This window comes from Mustela putorius, unplaced genomic scaffold (genome assembly GCF_011764305.1).
Source record: "Mustela putorius furo isolate JIRA1106 unplaced genomic scaffold, ASM1176430v1.1 tig00003909_pilon_pilon_pilon, whole genome shotgun sequence".
NCBI classification, from domain to species: Eukaryota; Metazoa; Chordata; class Mammalia; order Carnivora; family Mustelidae; genus Mustela; species Mustela putorius.
Window position 1 is genome coordinate 9,096,262 of NW_025422057.1, and position 22,910 is coordinate 9,119,171.

The following is a 22,910-nucleotide window of genomic DNA, read 5'->3' on the forward strand; positions in this document are numbered from 1 at the left end:
ATACTACTACCTCTTCCCCTTTCATTTCTCCAGCCAGGTGGGTGAGAGTGGCCTTATATACTTCCTAACGCCTAGGTTTCTTCAGCAGTCCCCTTTGTGCTCTTTCAGCCTTCCAACAAACGAGTAACCAATTCCTTAAAACACATACCCCAGGGTTTGAAATACCTAATGCAGACTGTTTTCCTTACTGGACCCTCACAAACACAACAGTCTTCGGCTACCTAATTGGTGAATAATCACATCTTGTTTAAATGTGAATTTCTTTGATTATTGAGACAAATTAGTTTTTTATGTTTCTTGGCCATTAGAATTTGTTTTCTGAGCTTTCTTTTCTTTACCCATATTTCTCCTGAGTGTTCACTTACTTTGTGTTGACTTGGAGAGCTTTTGTATTAATCATTTCTATTTTATTTCAAGTTCTTTTTCCCAGTCTGTCATTTGCCTTTTCACTTTGCCCATGGTATCTTTTATCGAACAGGAATATTCTACCAATCTTTTCTTTTTCCTGTAATGACTTGAGCTTTCACATATCTGAAAATCTCCCCAACTCAAGGTTATAAAAATAAACACCTTGATATTTTCAGCACTCTTTTATATCTATGTCTTTATATCTAAAATCTTAATACATTTGGAACTCTTTGTACAATTTAACTTACATACACCTGGTTAGTGACTATCTATTTGTATGAAGCAAAGCATACCAGCATACACAGTTATCTACCAACTATCCCTGTCAACCCTTGAATTAAAGCTTATTAATTATATTTCATGTGCATTCATTTTTAAAAACATAAATATCATTCTAGGAGCTAATGCACTTCAACAGCTACACTGCTGCAATTATGAACAATAAAAACAACTTCCGAAGTTATTTCTCAAATGCACAGGACTTTGAAATTAGAACTGAGACCAAGACACTAAACCAGAGCTTCCTTGAACTGAGATGAGAATCTGAGCAAGGAAGTCAGAAGTCCCTTGGGAAGTGCTGTACAACAACTGGTCTGGAAATTAAAGAAATTTAGAGCACTGTGAGTCAGTTCTTTTATATCTTACTAGAGACTGGAGAAATTCTAAATGCTATAAGCATAAACTAAGATAAATGAGTAGCACAGTAGGATATGTTAACATGCCGCTTTTATTTTTAATTTTTAACAACTGGCAAAGCACCCTTTTACAATCTTGTTACAACTCAGGCTGAGGCTGAGTTCCCCCTACCTCTCCCAATGGCTTCTTCCTTCAACACTGTTCCAGGAATCTGCCCAGATCATCCGAAGAGTCTGAAAATCTGAGCACTTGGTACTACACTCTACCTGCTACAAAGCAAGTGCTTAATACATCTATTTTTGAATGAATAACATTTATATAAGGACTTCTTTTAAGGGAAAAGAGGCAAATGCCCCTCTCAAAAAGATTCTTAGCAAACCCTGCACTCTAAACAAAAATTCAGGTGCTATATTATTGTATATAGTGCACAGCAGGAAGGGGCATAATGGTATGATCGGAGGGAAAAAATCAAAGCCTGGAGTCACTCAGACCTGACCAGCTCATGCACTCGACTAACAATGTCATCTTGCAAAAACCCATGCACTTTCTCTGAGCCCCGTTTTCTTCACTGATGAAATGGATGCAACCCACCCATTCATTGAGGGGTGGAGGCGAGAGATGTAAAGAAACTAGGACAGTACTTGGGACAAAACAGAGATCATCCTCTTCATCATGATCATCTGGAGATTTCCAAGTAAGAACGCACTGTGGAAAATGTAAAGCAAATTATTGGGAAGGGACATATTAACAACGCTGGGAGGGAGGTGGGAACAGAGAAAGAACAAACACCAGAATAAAACAGAACTACACAAAAGCCGTAAGTTGCCACACTTTTAAATCAGGGACTTCACAGTGTAAGATGGCTCCAAACCAGACGCTGGTGTTCCCACTACCTCTTCACTTCAATACTTCTTTATTTTATTTCAAATCTTTTTTTTTTTTTAAGATTATTTATTTATTTATTTGACAGATAGAAAGAGCACAAGTAGGCAGAGCAGCAGGCAGAGGGAGAGGGAGAAGCAGGCTCCCCACTGAACAGGGGAGCCTCTTGTGGGACTTGATTCCAGGACTCTGGGATCATGACCTGATCCAAAGGCAGCCGCTTAACCAACTGAGCCAACCAGGAGCCCCTTCATTTCAAATCTTCACTATCAAAGTGAACATACTGGATGCTCATGCAAACATGAGCCTGACTGCAAACAAATGTCATCTCACAACCCAGGAGCAACCTGAGGTATGGTTCCAATGCGGTTTGAATGCGGTTGCAGACCACATGGTGATGCGACCCTTTCCACATGCCTTCCTTGTCAATGTCTCTCTTCCCTCTGTTCTTTCTCTGTCCTCTTCCTGTAGTCGGATGGCAGACTTCCTTAAAGGAAGTCTAATTTTCTCATTTCTCATTTCTCTCTAATTTTCTCATTTCTCTCCTCACATCTTTGTCTCTGCTCTACTTTTAGATTTTGACTTTTTCTTTTGAGTTTTGCCATTGTCTTGTGTCCCTTCTCCTATTTGACAGTTCTCTCTCCTCAAATGTCATGTAATCTAGGGCTGTCTATTCATACTTTCAAAAACAAGGTACTAAAAAACTGATGGGAAGCTCTCCTGAAGATTTGTAGGGTTGCTAACTGCTGGACTTCACTACACAACGAACTCCTCTAGTAGAAATGCCCACAGGTCGGTACCTACAGCTCTCCTGTTTGGGGTAGGCAGACTCCCACCCCACTAGGCCTGGCTGCCCAGTGCTCCAGGACTGGACACAGGAAATGGGCAGATCTTCACTTAGTCCTCCTACCTTCAGTTTCATGCCTCAACCCTCTCCTACTCCCCAAGCACAGAGCGTATTTCTTTTTTTTTCCTTTTAAGTTTTTACTTATTTAGTAATGTCTATACCATCATGGGACTCGAACTCATGACCCCAAGATCAAGAGTCATGTGCTCCTCCAACAGAGCCAACCAGGCACCCTTCACTGATTCTATTTCTAAAGATAGTACACATGCCATTTCTTGCTGGGACGGTGGAAGGGCAGCTGCCTACGCTAGACAGAGAAGCAGGGACCAGAGGCTGTCCCTGACACAGACATTCAAACGTAGTCCCTGCTTTCAGTCCCTCCTCTTGCTGACTCCCCAGAAAGCACCCAGAACCTAGCTCCAGCTGGAGTTGGCGTGGGGGGCAGGACCCTGACCGGCCAGCCCTTCACTGGCTTTTGCTGCGACCTGCTAAGTTATTTTACATTCCTCCGCGCACTTCCCATCTGTCTACGCTGCAGATTACAGATGTCTGCCAGGTTCATCAAAGATGATTGGAGTGTTTCTTTTTCTCACTTGTTTTTGAGCAATCTGAGATGGAATGAAGGCAGGAGAGTCTTTATGTTGCCATTCTGAATGGAAGTTATGGCCTCTGCCTACTTCTCTGAAGGCTAGCATTTTAAGAATCTCTTTTCTATCCCCTCTAGTAGTAAAGACTAATAAACTACTGGCAAAACAAAACTCTTAATCTTTGACTCCCAAGTAAAATCACCCATTCTAAATACTCCAGCAAATGAACCTCACATCTATTACTATATAATCCTATTCCTTCAAACCATGGGTTTGAGATTTACATTAAAGACTTTCAGGAGTATAGGCTTTACACATTCCAAAACACAAAGTACTCTGTTACTCGACTTGCCCCCACTAGCTTTTCACTCACAAAGTCTGAGGGATTTTCCTATTTAGTAGCCAAAATTATAAATTTGTAATAAAAACATAAATTTTTTTTAGTTTCTTAATGGTGATAAAAGCCTTACAGAGAGGGGCGTCTGGGTGGCTCAGTAGGCTGGGGTCTCTGCCTTCGGCTCAGGTCATGATTCCAGAGTCCTAGAATTGAGCCCCGCATCGGGCTCTCTGCTTGTCAGGGAGTCTGCTTCCCTTCTCTCTCTCTGCCTGCCTCTCTGCCTACTTGTGAACTCTGTCAAGTAAATAAATAAAATCTTAAAAAAAAAATTTAAAAAGTCTTACAGAGGATTCTCTGAACAGCTACCTTACATCCTGCTCATATGCTGTTCTCTTGCTGGATGTACATGACTGCCACGAGCTGTTATCCCTACCACAATGCCTAAAGAAGAAACCTGCCCTTTACAAGCAAAAGAGAAAAAGGAACATTAACATCAACTCTACCACAAGAAGCATCTACTCTAACGTAAAGCACGCCAGTTGGCCACTCTGAAATGTCTTCCCATCACTAGGTTCCATGAACACGCTGAGGGCACACCAGCTCCCCCAGCTTCAACTACGACCCGCTATCATGGCAGGTTCCAAATTCCTCCATTCCTGATCTTCAGGCTCTATCCAGTCCTCGATTATCACCGCCACCACATTTCCACGTGTTGTTTCCCCACCACATCAAACTCCTCACTGAACATTTTACCCCATCCAGCTCTCCCTGACCCCTCATTTCTTTACCAGAAGTGAACCTACCGGAACCTCTCTCTTCCCGCACATCCAGGCACCAAGTCCCTTCACGTCTCCTGCTAGCGATGTCTGTCCTTCCTTCCACGGCCACCACCCAGATTCAGTCCGTTAAGGACTGTAGTTTGGGAGCCACTGAACTAATCTACCTGCATCAAAACTGTATCCATGCAAAAAAATTCCTTCACCTTATGTCAGCTTTCTAGATGCTAATTTCTCACCTCTTGTTTACACACATACGCACATGCACACGCACATCATTTGTCAACACGTTATACCCAGACTCCCACCTGCCCTTTTACTTTTCCGTCTGTCGCCATCCATTCCGGGCAGCTTCCCGGAGTGTTCCGGTGCCCAAAGACACCATGCTCTTCTCCTGTGCATGTCTCTGTCTCTGTGATCCCAACCCCATGTCTCCCCCATGGCAGAGGATGATCAAGGATAGTTGGTCACTGACTCCAGGTTCTCCTCACCCAGGGTGGTGGCTTCCCTTGACTCCCCAGTGAGGATGTGAAGCTCGTCTGTGGTTCTTTAACAGCTTGTACACCCCTTTCTCTGCTGACAGCAATAAATGCGATGATACTGCCAGCTACAGTGTCTGTGAGACAAGGAGCCTGTGAGGCTCTTAAGGGTGACGACTGCTTCTTATTGCTCTCCCAGCCCCAGGGCCAAGCAGAGTGTACACACACTAGACATTCACTGCTTGCTTCACACATTCACTATCTGGATCAGACACCCTCGACTACCTCCACCCCCAAACTATAAACTCCTTAGCACCCACAAGCTGAAAATCAAATCCTTTCCATTATTTACACATTTATGATAGAATAATACAAGGTAGAAAGTTAAGAATTACTGGAAGTCTTGCTGGCGGTGATCACTATACATGGTAGCTAATGACCACATCCAAAGAAGGGAGGCGCTGGGACTGGGCTGGACACAGGAAAGAGGCTTCAGGGGCAGGGAGTTTTATTTCTTCACCCAGATGGTGGTTTCAAGGGAATTTCCCTTAGAATAATCCATTAACCCATAGGTTTGTGTTGTGTGGTTTTCGGGTACTGTTTTCTTTTACAGCATATTGTAATTATATTAGCCAAACTTTAGTTAACAAACATACAGAAAATGGCTACTTACCAAAACAGAACTCAGCCTTTGGCCTTAGCTTAGTTGCATCGCTAACCTAACAAAAAAGAGAAATGTGTCACTCTCTTCTTCATATGCTAGATAACCAACTTTAAATGCTGCATGAACGTGTACATGTATGATTTCCCAATAATAACATGTATTTAGCAAACAGATCTAAAATTAAACTTTTATGGCTACTGAGAAAGAACTGCAAATTAAACACAGAATATGGCTCCCAACTGTGAGATGTTTTAAACAAACGATACTTCATGTTCTTTCTGAATATTTACTCAAACAAAACGTGAAGAAGTTGAAAGTAAACCATTAAAAGAACACATGGAAAAATTCATAGTTTAACATAATTTTCAAAATCCCCTCAGAATACTCTATAGAAACTATAAATTCTTTCCAAATTGCATATTTCTAAATTAGCTGTGAACCTTTAGAGATAATGACTATTGGTAAGGGGAAGACTGTAATTAACCAAGCCCCAAAATCCAGAAGGTATTAATCTGCAATGAGGAAACAAAACCAAAATGGCACTGGATCCTCTTGTACATGAGAACATCTTGGGATAATGGGGCCACGCTGCTAAATGCAACACACGGCTTTCAGAAGGTGAAACAACTAGTTGCACCTGGTCGCTGTTACCACCCCTCCCCCCCGTAATGAAGTAGCCTCTGAGAAGCCCATTCATGGCTATCACCACCTGCTGCCCAGTGATATCTCCTTGCAACATCTGTTTTGTACCTTCAAAAGCAATTCTAAGTCTGGGGTTCCTGACTGATCCCAACTACAAATTCACAGCTCTGAGTCACACTGGAATTTGTTGTTCCAGGAATAAATTCTGGAAAAGGGAGGCATATCTAACGCAGAGTACAAACTGTACAATTCAACCTTCGGGAAAGCTGTGGGACAGAGATTAAAGTCAACAGAAGTACACAGAGAAAGTTATATTTTAAAAGGGGAACAGAAGAGTTGGGAGGCAGATGGCCAGTCAGGCTTACTTGCTTAGTTAATACTTTATTTTTAAAAAGAGCTCCCATTTTTAAAAAGACCAGGCAACAAATGACTGAAAAGATACAAGCATATCGGCAATCTCTCCCTCAACTGCCTATTCCTCATCACTGCACGGAGAGTCAACAACCCCTGGCGGCATCCTTACCTCACAGCACACTTATGCTGCAGGCCAGCAAGAAGACGGGGGTCCTACAGTTTATTTCACAGTAGAATTTTATGCTTCCTTATAATAATCATTATAGAATTTAAACTCAAGGTACCTTAAGGCATTTATAAAATGTCTTAATTTACAGGGACAACTGAGGTATATTTAAACAATATTCATCTTTTGCAAATTAAATAATACGGTTTTAATTAAATAAATAATAAAAAAATGTTGCTCTTTAAATATGTAACCTTTTTGTGCATGGGCTGATTCTTTTTGTTGTTGTTGTCAACTAGAACAATATTGAGAACAAAGTACTTTGTCTATAAAACTGTCCTTTAAACAGAAGCACACTTGTAAACCTGTCTTCTGTTAAAGACCTTTGCTAAGAAATTCCAAAACATGCTTAATAGTATGCACACGCATATGACTCCATGCTACTCTTTCCATCTCCTAACTTAAGTCATCTACAAACATTATTTTGTATAAAAACTCCAGAGGTTTAGGTCCTCAACTTCTATCTCGGTTCCCAAAACACTGATAAAATCAAGGGGGGAAAAATACCTGAAAATACCAAACCTAAATTTTTTAAAAGAAAAATAGTATTATAAAAATTCCAGAAATATCAACAACAAGAAAAGAGAAATAAGAAGAAACAAAGTGAAATGAAGGAAAAACCATTGTTTCCTCATTAAGATGGTCCTTATTTTCTTCAAAATAAAACAAAAATAAAAAGTCAAAAGTACAGGTCTGTGACCTGTACCCCTGGGGATAAAAATATATGTTTATAAAAAATACAAAATTAAAAAAAAAAAAAAAAAAAGTCAAAAGTAATGGCATTAAAAGTTGGAAACAGTTTAAATAAATACAGACTCAGAAAACATCTTCAGGTTTCCCAAAGATAGAACCTGTTAACTCATCTTTGTCCTTGTGATGCCCTTCCAATGTCCTGATGGCCCAATCACAGAAGTTAATGTTAACTTTTGCAATTAGCCACATACTCTTCCGAATTTTATAAAAGAACTTCCTACCTGTAGTGAGCAGGTACTATTTTCAACATGGTAGGACCCCAAACCTCATCACTAAATGACACAGAAAGGAAGCTGCTCTTTGATTATTCATACTCTCATTTAAAGGAATTTTAATTCAGGCATGAATATGAAACAATAGAGAAAAACTACCTTTGAAATGTAGGTAAGTTTAATGGCTCCCACACGTGATGATCCAGAAGGTAAGTTCTGGAAACAAATTATTAATATATAATTAAAATACAACATTATTAATTTATTTTATATTATAATGTCCTAAATGTACTAGAAAAAGTTAAGAAATTAGATTTTTTAATATCACATTTTACAAATCAACTTTTTTAGTTCAAGTATTTACAAATCAAGTTGACAGTTGGATAACAAAACCAAACTCTATTTTGTCCCACCATAACGCATTCTATAACTAAAAGGCTATTTTTATCATTGTGGCCAAACTTTTCGTTAAAAGCCATAAACGCGGGGTTGTAACATGGTATCATATAGGGTTGTAGTAGAAAACAATGGTTTGGGAACTTGAACCAAGAACGTAACTATATAGGACCTAAATTTAAAAAGTAGCAAATAATTTATACTGTTAAGAATTTGAACCATTAACAAAGGTTTGTGAGCATTCTGTAATCAAATCAAAATTGTACTTTAATATATCATGTAATATAATAAACTGGATGGATTACAGAGGGTATTCTTACCAGATAAGAGAGTCTGGAAAAAAATAATCAAAGAATATAAAGGAAAACTCCAACAGAATATTTTAAAAGTAAAATTAAAACAATGTTAACATTGAAAGCTTCCTCCACTACAGATTAACCAAGATCAACTTTTTATCTAACTTTATGATTATGTACATTAAAAAGAAAAACCTTTGACTTTGCTTAATGAATGATTAGGAGGTACCTTTCTCAGACCTCTCTATAAGCTTACTGGAAACAATTAATTATATGAAAGCCGAGACATTTCAAAGACTTAATTAAGATTCCCAAACATAATTACTGGTTATTGTTGACAGGGACAGATCTTTTCAAAATTTACACTCCTATGTAAACTGCATTATGTTTCGCTTTAAACTATATACTACATTCAAGCTTCTAAATATAAACCATAAATATGTATACAAAATAACATTGTAATTTTTAAGGTATACTGTTAAATTGTGTTCTTATATAAAATGTTTTACATTAAGAGGTTGCTTTGTTGTTGTTTTTAAATTTTGGATTAGTCAATGAAATGTTAAAATGCCTTCAAGACCTCCTAACTACTAAGTGATTTTCTTAAAATACTACTAACCTTCCATTCAGAAGTGTTATTTTTCTTTTAAATCCTCCAAAAATTTAATCTTTTAACTAGCTTAATACAGTTCTAAGCCCTGTATGAGGAAGAAAAATGAGAAGTATGTCATGGCCACATGACATGAAGGGTCATAGATTAAACAGTGCCACAGTATAGGGAAATGTAAGTAGCTAAGAGATAAAGAATATTCAAAATACCAAGTTTCTATGGATCAGTGAGATTATTGCCAAGTTCGACTACAAAAAAGTAGGTTTCAAAATCTGTTCCCTGAGAGTGAACAAGAAAGAATCAACTGGTGACTTTTAAGATAAAAAGGAGAATGAGCCATTTTTCTTATGAGTTCCTGCACTCCTTTTGCCAAAATACTTCTTTCAAGTTTCTTCAAAGTCACTTCCTGAACAGATACTCAATTATTTCATTTTCCACCATTACCCACACCCTCAACAAAATACAGAAAGCTCCAAATGGATCTCTAGTAATACACTAGAATGGGTTTTCTAACCAATGGTTAGTGGTAAAGAAAGGAAAACAGAAGGAGAACGGCTCTCTAGGACAGGTGAGCTAAACTGATTTTTCTTTCATATCAGGGTTATTATGACCAGCATAAGTGTGTTACAGTACCATAACACAAACAACTAGATTGAAGCAGATAGAACTTGTCATTTTTCAGTAGATCAAAATGGTGGTATACTGGCAATTTCATGTGGTTCAACCTAAGGTAATCATCCTAGCAAGACATTTTACTAAAGTTTTCATTAAGAGCTGTAAGTCCTAATACATTTAAAAATGACACAAAGCTAGTATACTGACGGCTAATCCACCAGCTGCAGAGTCGACTGTAAAAGATTCTTAACAGAATGAAGAGTTAAAACTTTTAAGAACCAAACAGAAAGACAGATTTAAAATTCTGTACTACATTTATAAAAACCAATGTGCTAATTACATCATGGAAATCTGGCTTTTTTTTTTTTAAGATTTTATTTATTTATTTGACAGACAGAGATCACAAGCAGGCAGAGAGGCAGGCAGAGAGAGAGGAGGAAGTAGGCTCCCTGCTGAGCAGACAGCCGGATGCAGGGGCTCGATCCCAGGACCCCAGGATCATGACCCAAGCCAAAGGCAGAGGCTTTAAGGTACTGAGCCACCCAGGCACCCCAAATCCGGCTTTTTAAAGAGTTCATGTTGGGGCACCTGGCTGGTCGAGTCAGAAGAGCACGTGACTCTTGATCTCGGGGTCATGAGCTCAAGCTCCATGCTGGGTGTAGAGTTCACTTAAATAAATAAACTTTTTTTTAAAGATTTTAATTTATTTGAGAGAGACAGAGAGAGCAAGCAAGTGAGCAGCAGTTCGTGGGAGAAGCAGACTCCCCACTGAGCAGGGAGCCCAATGCAGCACTCGATCCCAGGACCCTGGGATCATGACCTGAGCCAAAGAGACACAGCCAAAGAGACGCTTAATAGACTGAGCTACCCAGGTGTCCCAATAAACAAACTTCAAAAAAAAAAAAAAAACCCTGAAACTCTTAAAAACAAAATATCAGTTCATGTGAGAAAGATCTAGCTGAGTGCAAACTTTTAACACACACTCTCCCGGCTACAGCCACAGGGCCCTATTCTCCACATAGGCACAGGCCTCCTTGCTTGGACTTCTTGCCTGGGCTATTCTGTGAGCACTGGAACACCCACTTCTCCAACTCCCAGCCAAAATCATATCCACCCTCTGGGTCAATTTTGAATGCTATGACCTCCATGAAGTCCGTTAACTCTGATTCCAAATTCATGTTTCCTTCGGTATAATAACAATAGTCCATTTTGTGCTCACCACCTTCTAGCTCTAAGTGGGAAATGCTGATAAAAGGATGACTTCTGAGGGGAGAACCTATTATTATGAAGAAAGAGAAACAACCAAGGAGCTTTAAATGCAATTAGGAAGAATCCGTATGTGTCAGTCGCCCAGATCTTGTGAAGAGAGACAAACCCGAAGAGCACTGGCCAGGACTCTGCAGTGGCTCGTGCAGATGAGGAGAACCAGAAACCAGGATCTAGTACCCAGCAGTGAGAGGGAGTCAAGTGGAATTGAGTTACTTTCCACTCTGCAAAAGACAGTTTGGGAGGGGACTGTGCCACAGATAAAACGGTGGAGTAATAAAGGGGAGAAATCTGATTTCTATAAAAAATACAAAAATAAATAAACATGGACTTTTGATTTCTGCTGACCTGCTCCTTCTTCCACGGACTCTGGCCCAGTAAGTAAAGATAATAATCATCGTAGTTGCACAGCCAGGTTACTACCACCCAAGAAAGGTGGTTACACCCAGAGATAAGGGAGTAAAACAGTGTCAGTAAGCTCTGTAAGAATAAGGACAGAGAGTAGACAGTTCCTAGGAAAAAGTATCAAAGTCAGAACTCAAATGATCTACACTGAATTAAAATACAAATTATCCTCTAAAATTTGAAAGGTCGTGTCTGGATAAAGGACTAAACTTACTTTATGGAGAAACAGGGACCCAGTATAGGCAGCAGATACAAGCAAAGAGATTTTGGCTCACAGAAGAAATAATAACAAAAGTGTCTCAAATAGCACAAGTACTTTTTCATAATGTGTAATTGAACCAACAGCTAAAGTGAAGATCAGGGGTAGACAGGCTTCCTGCATTGAAGAGGAGGTGGAATTTGTACTATAGCCCTTACAACTTGAATTCTGTGTAAACAAATATAAATGCATTAGTACATAAGTATTTTGTCTAACCTGAAGTAAGTACAGGGTGGTAAAGAACATTAGATTGCTTCTCAGGGGGTCTAGTTCCTTCTCTGTGAAACAGAATGGAACCTCCCACCAGTCCCCACTCCTCCCTGAACTCCAAGTCCCTCAGCCACTAGACAGAATCAGCTTAGACGTTTGCTAGGGACTCAACCTTGCAACATCCATCCCAATTTGAATGAAGAGATTCACAGAGAGAGAAAACTTAAAACTACTCATTTAAGAAATAGTTTATATTTTTAAAGTTATAATAATAATTTATTTTGTGCCTTAATAAACTCTTGTTTACATACTCCAAAAAAAACTACTCATTAGATGATCTCTAATCCAAGTCTTTCACAGATCTTAAAATGGAGATTCTAATTTTTAATTTATGACATTTCCCCAATGATTTGAAAAGCAACAATGAAATCCAAGTGGATTTCAATCCATGAATGGCATTACACGGCTGACTCTCAAATCTGTCACAACATGAAAGGGCTACACATGTGTACAAGAGTGGCAACTAGCTCAGGCAGTTTCTTTACCAAAGACAGCGGTCTCTATCCCAGAGACAGTATCTTAAATTTAAATGATTTCAGAATTTTCTACCAGGGACAGCATTTCTCGAGGGGGGTGGGACACATATACGCATGCACAAATAAACTTAGTTCCATCTGAAATTCAAGTAGGACAGCAGGGTTGAACATGCAGGACAGGAAGAATGCAGCCAGGAGAAATAAATCTAAACGTAGATTGTTTGGGAAAACAAATCCTAACAGCCATACAGTATATTAGCTATATTAATAATTAAAATTCTCGCGTGATTTGAAAAAAGGCGACCATCTGGATTTCACAAACCTGTGGGTTATCCATGTACCACACGAAACTATCTTCTCTGGTATCCAGTATGAAGTACCTTCGAAGGAACTTCCCACTGTTTTCATTTTCCTCGATGTCTAGAAAACCACAAATGCGATTCTGTCGATCCACATAAGGCATTTCTGAGCCTGAACATTACACTGTAAAACAAAACATTTGACAGTAAGTACTTCTCAGTGGACTTCAAACCGAAAATGTGCTATTTACAACTTGTTTAACAAAGAGCCTCCTTCCCAACCTGAGGTGGGGGACGTACATGTGGGTATGTACAAAGCATGGGCAAAACCACAAGCTTCTTGTGAGTGGTTACTAAGTACAGCTCTACACACTGCCTGGAACAGAGAAGAGCGGTTCACCTCCACTGCATTAACTGACCGACTTTTCTCCCCAAACACACCCAGATGAGCCCAAAAATTCGCTATCCAAACTTCAATTTCCTCACTTATAAGTCCAGATAATCTACCTTTCAGATTATTACAGAGTATTTTTAAGTTCACAGAAAAACAATTGCTAACACTTATTGGCCACTAACTAGATGCCAGGCTCTGTGCAAGGTTCTTTTCCACGCGTTTTCTCACGGAATCCTCAGAACAACCCCATCATAGGAATCATGTCCCCATTTCACAGATAAGACTCAACGCCCACAAGGGAAAGTGACTCTCAAAGATTAGAGAACCCAGATTCCCGGGCTCTAGAGCTCATATCTTAACATTTACACCACACTTTCTCTAAAGCTCTTTGAATTGCTACAACTAAAATGAATCATAGGAAAATTAACACCATGAAAAAGAGAGATAAGCAGTATTATGTGCCTCCTGAGGGAAGACACAAACATCACCTATGAAGTGAATATGTACTAAGGAAAAAAAAGTTTTTATCTGAATCGGATCCAGTCTCTAGATCTCCCTATGTCAAAATCCCAACTTACAGGAAATAAAGAACACAGAGGAACATAGTAAACTGCACCACAGGGTTTCACTAAGCCAAAGCCAGACTGTGGGGAAACAGCAGGACAAACAGCCCAATTTCTTCAGTAAATAATTATGGGGAGGAAAAGAGAAGAGAGAAGTTACAGACTAAGAGACTTCAGAAACACATCATATTCTGATTCTTACAGTACTAAAATTTCTGTTGTACTGATTAGAGTTAAAAACCATGACTTGAGTAAAAAGCAGAGTTCCCAGCCAATTTTCTTCTCTAGAAATGGCACATATGTGACTCCTTCCTCGTGGATGCAAGCTGCAGACTGTCCCTATTCCGGCTCTTTTAGAGCCGGCACCAACAGCTTTTGGCAGGCTGAATGTATATACATAACTAAGTCTCTACATAACGGCTCAAGGTTGTTTCACCCACAATGAAAATTCAATTAGAACACATCCTGATACACTGCGTATCTAAACACTACTCTGTATGCATCCAGAGCAGTAATAAGATACACCAAAAATTTTTAAACAAAATTATCCACTAAGGTCATGTATGTGTGTTGTTATAAATCTGGCACTTCAAGAAGATAATTCCTTTAATGAACTTACCCAACATTTTTAAAATTTCTAAAATGTGATCAAAACTTGGAAAATTAATACACTATACTAACGTACAGGCACACCTCATTTTTTTGTGCTTCACTTTACTGCACTTCCAGACACTGTGTTTTTTACAAACTGGAAGTTTGTGGCAAACCTTACATGGAGCCAAGTCTACTGGCACCGTTTTTCTAACAGCATCTGTTCACTTGGTGTCTGTGTGGCACACCTGGGTGATTCTCACAATATTTCAAATCTTTTCATTATTATAATATTTGTCCTGGTGACCTGTGATCAGCGATTATGACTCGCTGAAAGCACAAATGATGGTTAGCATTTTCTTAGCAAGAAAGGGTTTTTAAATTAAGATATGTACATTGTTTTCTTTAGATGTAATCTTGTTGTACACTTAACAGACTACAATATAGTGTGAAAGTAACTTTTATATGCACAGGAAAACCAAAAAATTCATTTGACTTGCTTTATTTTGGTATTTGCTTTATTGTAGTAGTCTGGAGCCTAACCCACATACCGTCCAGGTGTACCTGTATCCAACAGTAAAAAACTATCCACCTGAGTGGTGCCATGAGGACAGACACACACCAAAGGAATAGTCCTGAGACCCTGGACAAACCCATACCTACATGGCCAACTGATTTTTAACAAAGGTGCCAACGTCATGCAACGGGGAAGATTTGACCCCTCGTCACACTACATGAAAATTAACTCAAAATAGATTAACAGTCTGAATGTAAGATAGCTAAAACCATACTTTAAGAAAACATGGAGGCTGATATTCATGACCTTGGATTTGGCAATGAATTATTAGATATGACATCAAAAATATGAACAACAAAAGAAAAAATAAGCTAAACTGGACTTCATAAAAACTAAAAGCTTTTTTTTTTCTTTGAGAGAGAGAGTGTGCAACCAGGGTAGGGAAGGGAAGAGAGAAACTTAAGCAGACGCTGCACTGAGCTAGAGCCCAACACTGCGCTCAATCTCAGGACCCCAAGACCACAACATGAGCTGAAACCAAGAGTCAGACGCTTAGCCCACTGTGCCACCCAGGAGCCCCAAAACTAAAAGCTGTTTTGCATCAAAGAACATCAAGAAAATGAAAAAAGAATCTACAGAATGGGAGTAAATATTCACAAATTATGTACCTGACAAAGGTCTAGTATCTAGAATATATAAATAGCTCTTATAATTCAATAATAAACAATCCAAATAAAAAATAGGCAAGGACTTGAAAAGACAATTTGCCCAAAGAAGATACACAAATGGCCAAACAGAACACAAAAGATGCTCAGTATCACTGGTAATTAGGGAAATGTAAATCAAAACCATGGTGAGATACTACTTTATACCCACCAGGATGGTGATAATTAAAAGAAAGTAACAAGTGTTAGCAAAGATGTGGAAAAACTGGAACCCCTCACACTAAAATGGTACAAGAGCTGTGTAAAACAGTTTAGTAGTTCTTCTAAAGTTGAACACAGAAATACCATACAACTCAGCATTTCCACTCCTAGATATACACCCAAAAGAAGTGATAACAGCTACTCATAAATATTAATAGCAGCACTGTTCACAATAGCCAAGAAGTGGAAACAACCCACATGCTTGTCAACAGGTGAATAGTTAAACATGTGATCCATCCAACACAGATACAGAAAAGAATGAAGTAGTGATATAATAATCCAATAAAAAGTCCAGAATATTTTATAAAAATAGAGAACATGATATGTATTATGATATATACTGAAATGCAAATGACCTAGAAAACCCCAATCTATGGGGCACCTGGGTGGCTCAGTCATTAAGTGGCTGCCTTTGGCTCAGGTCCTGAGACGTCCTGGGATCTAACCTCGTGTCAGGCTCCCGGCTAAGCAGGGAGCCTGCTTCTCCCTCTCCCTCTGCCTGCTGCTCCCCCTATTTATGTTCCCTCTATGTTTCAAATAAATAAATAAGTAGCCAAGTCTTTTTCCCAAAGAATGGAGTAGGATTACTTACAATATTTGATTTTAAGACTTACAAAAATGCTATAGCAATAAAGACAATGTAGGACAGATTCGGGGAAAAAAAAAGAAGAAGAAGATAAATCAGTGGAACAGCTTAGAATACAGAAACAGACTCTTACATATATATTGTCAGTTGATTTTCAACAAAGATGCCAAGGCAATTCCACAGGGAAAGAATAGTCTTTTCAACAAATGGTGCTAGAACAATTAGGTATTTATGTGGGAAAAAATGTAACAAAATTAATCACAGACCTAACACAAAAGCTACAACAATAAAGCTTCTAAAAAATATATAGGAGAAAGTGTTCATGACCTTGGGAGTACACAAAGATTTCTTAATTAAGACACAAAGAGGATGAGCAATATCCTAGTTATTATATTGGACTTAAAAAAATTAAAAACTGCTCTTTGAAAGACACTGTTAAACCAAAAGACAAGTCACAGGATGAGAAAAATATTCAGTACATATATGTCTATCAAATAACTGATATCAAAGAACAGGCAAGAAATTATTATAATTCAATAGTAAGAGAAGTGACTAAACAGGAAAATGGCAAAAAAACCAAACCCTGAAAAGACAAATAGTAACAAATAGTCAACGAAGACACAAAGAGTAAGCAAGCACATGAAAAGATGTTCACGATTATTAGTCAGGAAAGTACTGCAAATACAAACCATGAGATATCCCAACAAACCTAATAGAATGGCTAAACCAAAAACAAGCCAAAAAACACCAAACCTGACAATATCAAATGCGGACAAGAATGTGGAACAAGTGGGCGCCTGAGTGGCTCAGTGGGTTAAGCCGCTGCCTTCGGCTCAGGTCATGATCTCAGGATCCTGGGATCGAGTCCCGCATCGGGCTCTCTGCTCAGCGGGGAGCCTGCTTCCTCCTCTCTCTCTCTCTGCCTACCTCTCTGTCTACTTGTGATCTTTGTCTGTCAAATGAATAAATAAAATCTTTAAAAAAAAAAAAAAAAGAATGTGGAACAAGTGAACTCCCTCTAATACGTTGCTGGTGGGAATGCAAAATGGTACAGCAACTTGGATGAACAATTTTCACAGTTTCTCATAAAGTTAAACATACCACTACAATATGACCCAGCAATCCTACTGTGAACTGAAAGCTGTGTTTGCACAAAAATCTGTACAAATGTCTACAGCAACATTACTTTTAACTGGTAAAAAGCAGAAACAACCCAAATGTCCCTTGACCCATAAACGAATAAACTGTGGTACAACCAATATGATGGAACACTGCTTAGCAATACAAAGGAACAAACCACAGATACATACAACCTAAGTAAATCTTGAATCTACCGTCGCTAAGTGAAAGAAGCCAGACCAAAAAGGCTATTGGGACAGGGAACAAACCAGTAAATGAAGGGAGGGGCTGGTAATTTTTGTAGTGATGGAACTGTTCTGCATCTTAATTGTGCTGGGATGTATCATTACGCAATGCATTCATCAAAACTCAGGCCCAGAGTTTACCACAGAGTAAACTCTACTGCATACGAGTTAAAAAACAAAACAAACTACAGTGCTAAAAGACAGAACAGAATTGCTAGGGCTTGAGGGGCACCTGGGTGGCTCAGTTGGTTAAGTGTCTAGCTCTTGGTTTCGGTTCAGGTCATGAGATCGAGCTCTGCACAGAGCTCCCTCTGCACTCAGTGGAGTGTGTGCTGGAGATTCTCTCCCTTTGCCCCTCCCCCTCCTCTCTCTCTCTAAAATAATAAATAATAAATATTGGGAAAAAAAAGAATTGCTAGGGCTTGGGATAAGGAAAAGGACCACAAAGGAACATAAATCAAATATTTTTGATGATGTAACTGTTGTGTATCCTGATTGTGATGGAGCTTACACAACTATATGCGCATGTTAAAACTTACAGAACTGTGCCCTAAAATGAGTACAATTTACTGTATGTAAATTATACATCAATAATCCTAAATTTTAAAAAGATATCATATACACTCTCCAAATGGCTAAAATTAAGCTAAATGACAACATGAAATGTTGTCAAAGATGTGGCACATCCAGAATTTCTGCACTGTTGATGGGAATGTAAAATGATACAACCACTCTGGGGAAAGTTCTGGCAATAAAACCAAAATAATACACCTAACCTCTGACCCAGCCATTCCATTCCCAGGTATTAATGCAAGAGAAATGAAAACATATATTTATGCAATGACTAATTCACTAATATTTAGAGCAGTTTTATTTCTAATAGCCTCAAACTAGAAACAACCCAAATGTTCATCAACACATGGAGATAAATAAAACGTAATTTGTCTATACAATGAAGTGCATTCTACTGTGTAAAGGAACTACAGCCACATGCCACAATATAATCAAAACTCATCAAACTGTAAGCTTTAAACGGATAGTTTATTGTATGTAACTTAAAGTTCCAAAAAGTTAAGTTAAAAAATCCAGTAGCAATAAAAAATTTATTGATAAAACTGACCATGCATCACTTTTTTAAAAAAGCTTTTGCATGGCAAAAACCTGATAAGCAAAATCAAAACCGGTAGAAAATATTTACAACTTACATCATCATAAAGGGCTCATCTCCTTAGCATTTAAAGAGCTTGCAAAAAAAGTCAAGGGAAATATATCAGAAGTTCAAGAGAAAAATGGGCAAAATCCATGAACAGATATTCTGCAAAAAAGATATTAAAATGGCCCTTAAAAATAAAAAGATGCTTGACTTCATTCATAATAAGAAAAATCTCAAAATAATAGAGATACAGTAGGCATTGCCACGGACACCATAAAAAAAAAAAAGGTAAGCAGACTTCATGTGCCTAAGAACATGATAGTACTTACAAAACACCTCTGAAAATAAAATGCCTGAATCTGACCCAAACCTCTAGATCTAATACCAACTGACAGGGAACACAAAAAAACAGGGAGAGAACATGTTAAACCATACCACGGGTATTCAAATAGCAAAATCCAATCTCTCACTCTTTCTCAAGTAAATAAAATCTTTAAAAAATTTTTTAAATAAGCTTTGAAAACACTGACATATTTAAGAAAACTGATATTAGGGGGCGCCTGGATGGTTCAGTCGTTAGGCATCCGCCTTCAGCTCAGGTCATGATCCCGGGGTCCTGGGATCGAGCCCTGCATCTGGCTCGCTGCTTGGCAGGGAGTCCGCTTCTCCCTCTCCCTCTGCCCCTGCTTGTGTTCCCTCTCCAGCTGTCTCTCTCTCTCTCTCTGTGTATGTGTCAGATAAATTAATGAAATCTTTAAAAAGAAAAGACAACTGGTATTAGCATACTGCCTAACTATATTAAGAAAATGGGTCTTTATTTTCAGTGTGATAATGTTATTATGGTTATGTCACCAAGAAAATGAATCCTTATCAGAGGTATCTACTGATACATAAAATAGTACCTGCATAATCTAGGGGTAGGGAATGAAGGAGGCATGGCCTGGCCTGATAGTTGTTGGAACTACTTGATGGGTTCTATAGTTATACAATCCTAGGCTTCTGTGGATGTTCACAACCCTTCACAATGGAAAAAAATCTGTGTTAGAGAGATACCATTTCTCACCTATCAAACTGGCCAAAAGTCAAAAGCCTGCCAATACACTATATTGGTGAAGTTATTAGAACTCAGGGACTCTTACATTGCTCATGAAAAGGCAAAATGGTGCAACCCTATTGAGATGAATACAGCACTATTTAACAAAATCACACATGCATTTACCCCATAACCCAGTAATCCCACTTGGTATTATTAATTCTGAAACCATTTTCAGTTTTAGTGTTCATAAACTAAATGAAGTAATGTTCGTATCTGTTCATGTATTTTGCCCATGCCCTAGGTGAGCTCACTTGTTTACCTAAGTCTACATACAGATGGCTTCCAACAGCTATCTCTAGCTCTGGACATCCAGCTGAACTGCAGACTCATGTATACAACTGTCTACATATCTACTTACTTATCTAACAGACATCTCAAACTTAAACAAACAGCATCAACCATTCCCCTTAGAAACCTGTTGTCTCGGTCTTCCCCATCTCAATAAACAACCACTCCCTTCTTCCAGCTGTTCAGGCAAAATATCTTAGAGTCAGACTGGAATGAATCTTCTTTCTCTCTCATTACACATCCAACAGATCAGCAAATCCTATTGGTTCCATCTTGTAAATATCCAGAATCCCACTACTTCTGATCACTTACACTGCTGCCACTGTGGTCCAAGCCACCATCATCTCTCAGCTAGCTGACTGTTCCTTGCTTCTGTCCTTGCCTCCCTTCACTCTAGTCTCAACACAGCTGAGTGATTCCATTTACTGAATATTCCATATTCAGTAAACCCGTATTACTACTGGCCATGCACTGTTCCAAATATTTAAATATTAGCTTAATACTTAGAATAACTTTACAAATGAAAAACAAAGCACAGGAAATTTTAAAAATTACTTGCCCAAGGTCACAGGTTTAGGAAATGGCACAGCTCAGATTCAAACCAAAGGAGTCTAGTTCTGGAGCCCAGATTCTTCAATACTAGGTAACGTCACCCTGTCCAAAACTCTTTAACTTTACTTATTAGAATTACCGAGGGATTGTTAAAAATCCTGATGCCAAGGCTGGACACCCCCCATCCCAATTAAATCAGAAACTCTGGAACCGGGGGGGGGGGGGGACCTGGCTGGCTCAGTCAGAAACAGATGTGACTGCTGAGCTCAAGGGTTCTAAGTTTGAGCCCTAGGTTGAGTGTTTAAATTATTTAAATAAATAAAAATTAAAAAAAAAAAAAAGACACTCTAGAGATGAGATCTAGACATTAGTACCTTTTTCAATCTCCCCAGATTAATTCTAGTGTTCAGCCAAGTTTAAGAACCATTGTTTCAATGTGATCTCATCTCATTCAAGTAAAAAACCAAAGCCCTTACAAAGACATACAGGCTTCACCTACATGCCCCATACCTTATCCCAGTTCCCCCTTGGTCACTCATCTGGCTACTGGACTCCCTACTATGTCAGACAAGCTTCCCAATCAGGGCCTTTGAACTCAAATAGACTTTCTCAGAGAAAGAGTGACACCCTATCTTGACACTATCTAAAATTGCAAATGTGAACTGTACTGCTGTACTGTCCTGTCTCCCTTTCCAACTTTATTCTCCTTGGCATTTGGGGCTAACAAACAATATCATTTACTTATTTACCTGTTTCTTGTCTGTTTCCCCACACTCGAATTGTAGGCTCCACAAGAGCAGTGATTTTTTTTTTTTTTTGGATTTACTATTGTTTCTTCAATGCTTAAAACGGTGCCTGCTACATGGAAGGCACTCAATAACTATTTGTTGAATGAAGTATTAAGGAGTCCATAATGATTCCAACAAATACTTTCTTCCTCCACAATGGTTTTATTCAAGTATAATCAGCACAGAGTGTTATGTTAGTTTCAAGTATACAATATGGTGATTCAACAATTCTATACATTACTCAGTGCTCACAGCAGTCAGTGTACTCTTCACGCCCTTCACCTACTTTACCCCACCCACGCCCACCTCCCCTCTAGCAACCACCAGTTTGTTCCCTGTATTTAAAAACCTGGGGTTTTTTTCTTCGTTCATTTACTTTGCATCTTAAATTCCACATGAGTGAAATCATATGGTATTTGTCTTTACCAGACTGACTTATTTCACTTAGCATTATACCCTCTAGATCCATCCGTGTTTTTGCAATGAATATTAATATTACAGTTTCTAGACAGAAAGCTAGCCGTTAGACAAGAAATCCTTTGGCAGATTTAACTAACTGGTTTGCTTAGCCGATGGAAAGTAAAAGTTTCAAACACTATATTTCTATTTGTATTTATATATTTAGTAAACCTGATATGAGGCAAGAATAGATAAAAGTATATTATTAAAACCTTTCCCCAAATGTATCCTCACTCTAAGGTATAGTTAGATCATACAATCAGCCATCAATTAACATTTTCACAGTTAATACATCATCAGTCAGGACCCAGGGAGTAAGTCAAAAAATCAAAACAAAACAAAAATCACGGAGACACAGACAAAAAAAAGGAAAAATTAAATTCTGCACAGTAGATGGCACTAGGCTCACAGGGCTTCACTATTATTTTTAACCATTGTTGAGTGGGACTAGCCTTGTTGTCCCAAATTTGCTATCAAGCTCAAAGCTGAGGATATACAGACATCAAGGATCAAACATCTGGGAAACCCAGCACTGACACCCCTTCCCTCACAAACATACCACTGAGGACTCTGGCACCATAATCAACACTTTACCGTCACTTGATAGAAACATTTGACAGAAGAGAGGGAAAAAATTTGAAGGCTTCCAAGTCTTCAGGGAGAAGACACGGAAAGGAAGGAGGTATTTACCCCAAAACAATGGCAGGAGCCCTCTAAGAGAATCACCAAGAAGAGTTTACACGTAGGAGAGACTGGCATCCCATTCTTCAGTTCAATGTCTACTTAAGAAGCAGACTGAGTCTGATCTGTACCTATTTGAGCAGGGGGACAAAAAAAATTAACAAGAAATGTAAGGGCACAAAAAGGGGCACAGATTTATGCAGCTAGCATACCACCCGCTTCGTATCACAAGGAAGTGAGTTTCCAGTGGGTTAAGT

At 38.8% G+C, this 22,910-nt stretch overlaps 1 protein-coding gene across 5 annotated transcripts in view; it reads right to left on the bottom strand.

Annotated features, from left to right (window-relative positions):
* PLEKHA1 (pleckstrin homology domain containing A1) overlaps window positions 1-22,910 on the bottom strand; it is a 54,713-nt gene that overhangs the window by 27,618 nt on the left and 4,185 nt on the right. For 4 of the 5 annotated variants that reach the window (XM_013055736.2, XM_004751790.3, XM_013055735.2 and 1 more), the window contains exons 2-4: window positions 12,719-12,879; window positions 7,963-8,019; window positions 5,626-5,671 (exon numbers count right to left, since the gene is read on the bottom strand). In XM_013055736.2, coding sequence (XP_012911190.1) covers window positions 5,626-5,671; window positions 7,963-8,019; window positions 12,719-12,859 — 244 coding nt within the window. In that variant the 5' untranslated portion in view covers window positions 12,860-12,879. Of the gene's footprint in view, window positions 1-5,625; window positions 5,672-7,962; window positions 8,020-12,718; window positions 12,880-22,910 lie in introns of those variants that run through there. The other variant, XM_045068451.1, reaches the window with a different exon arrangement.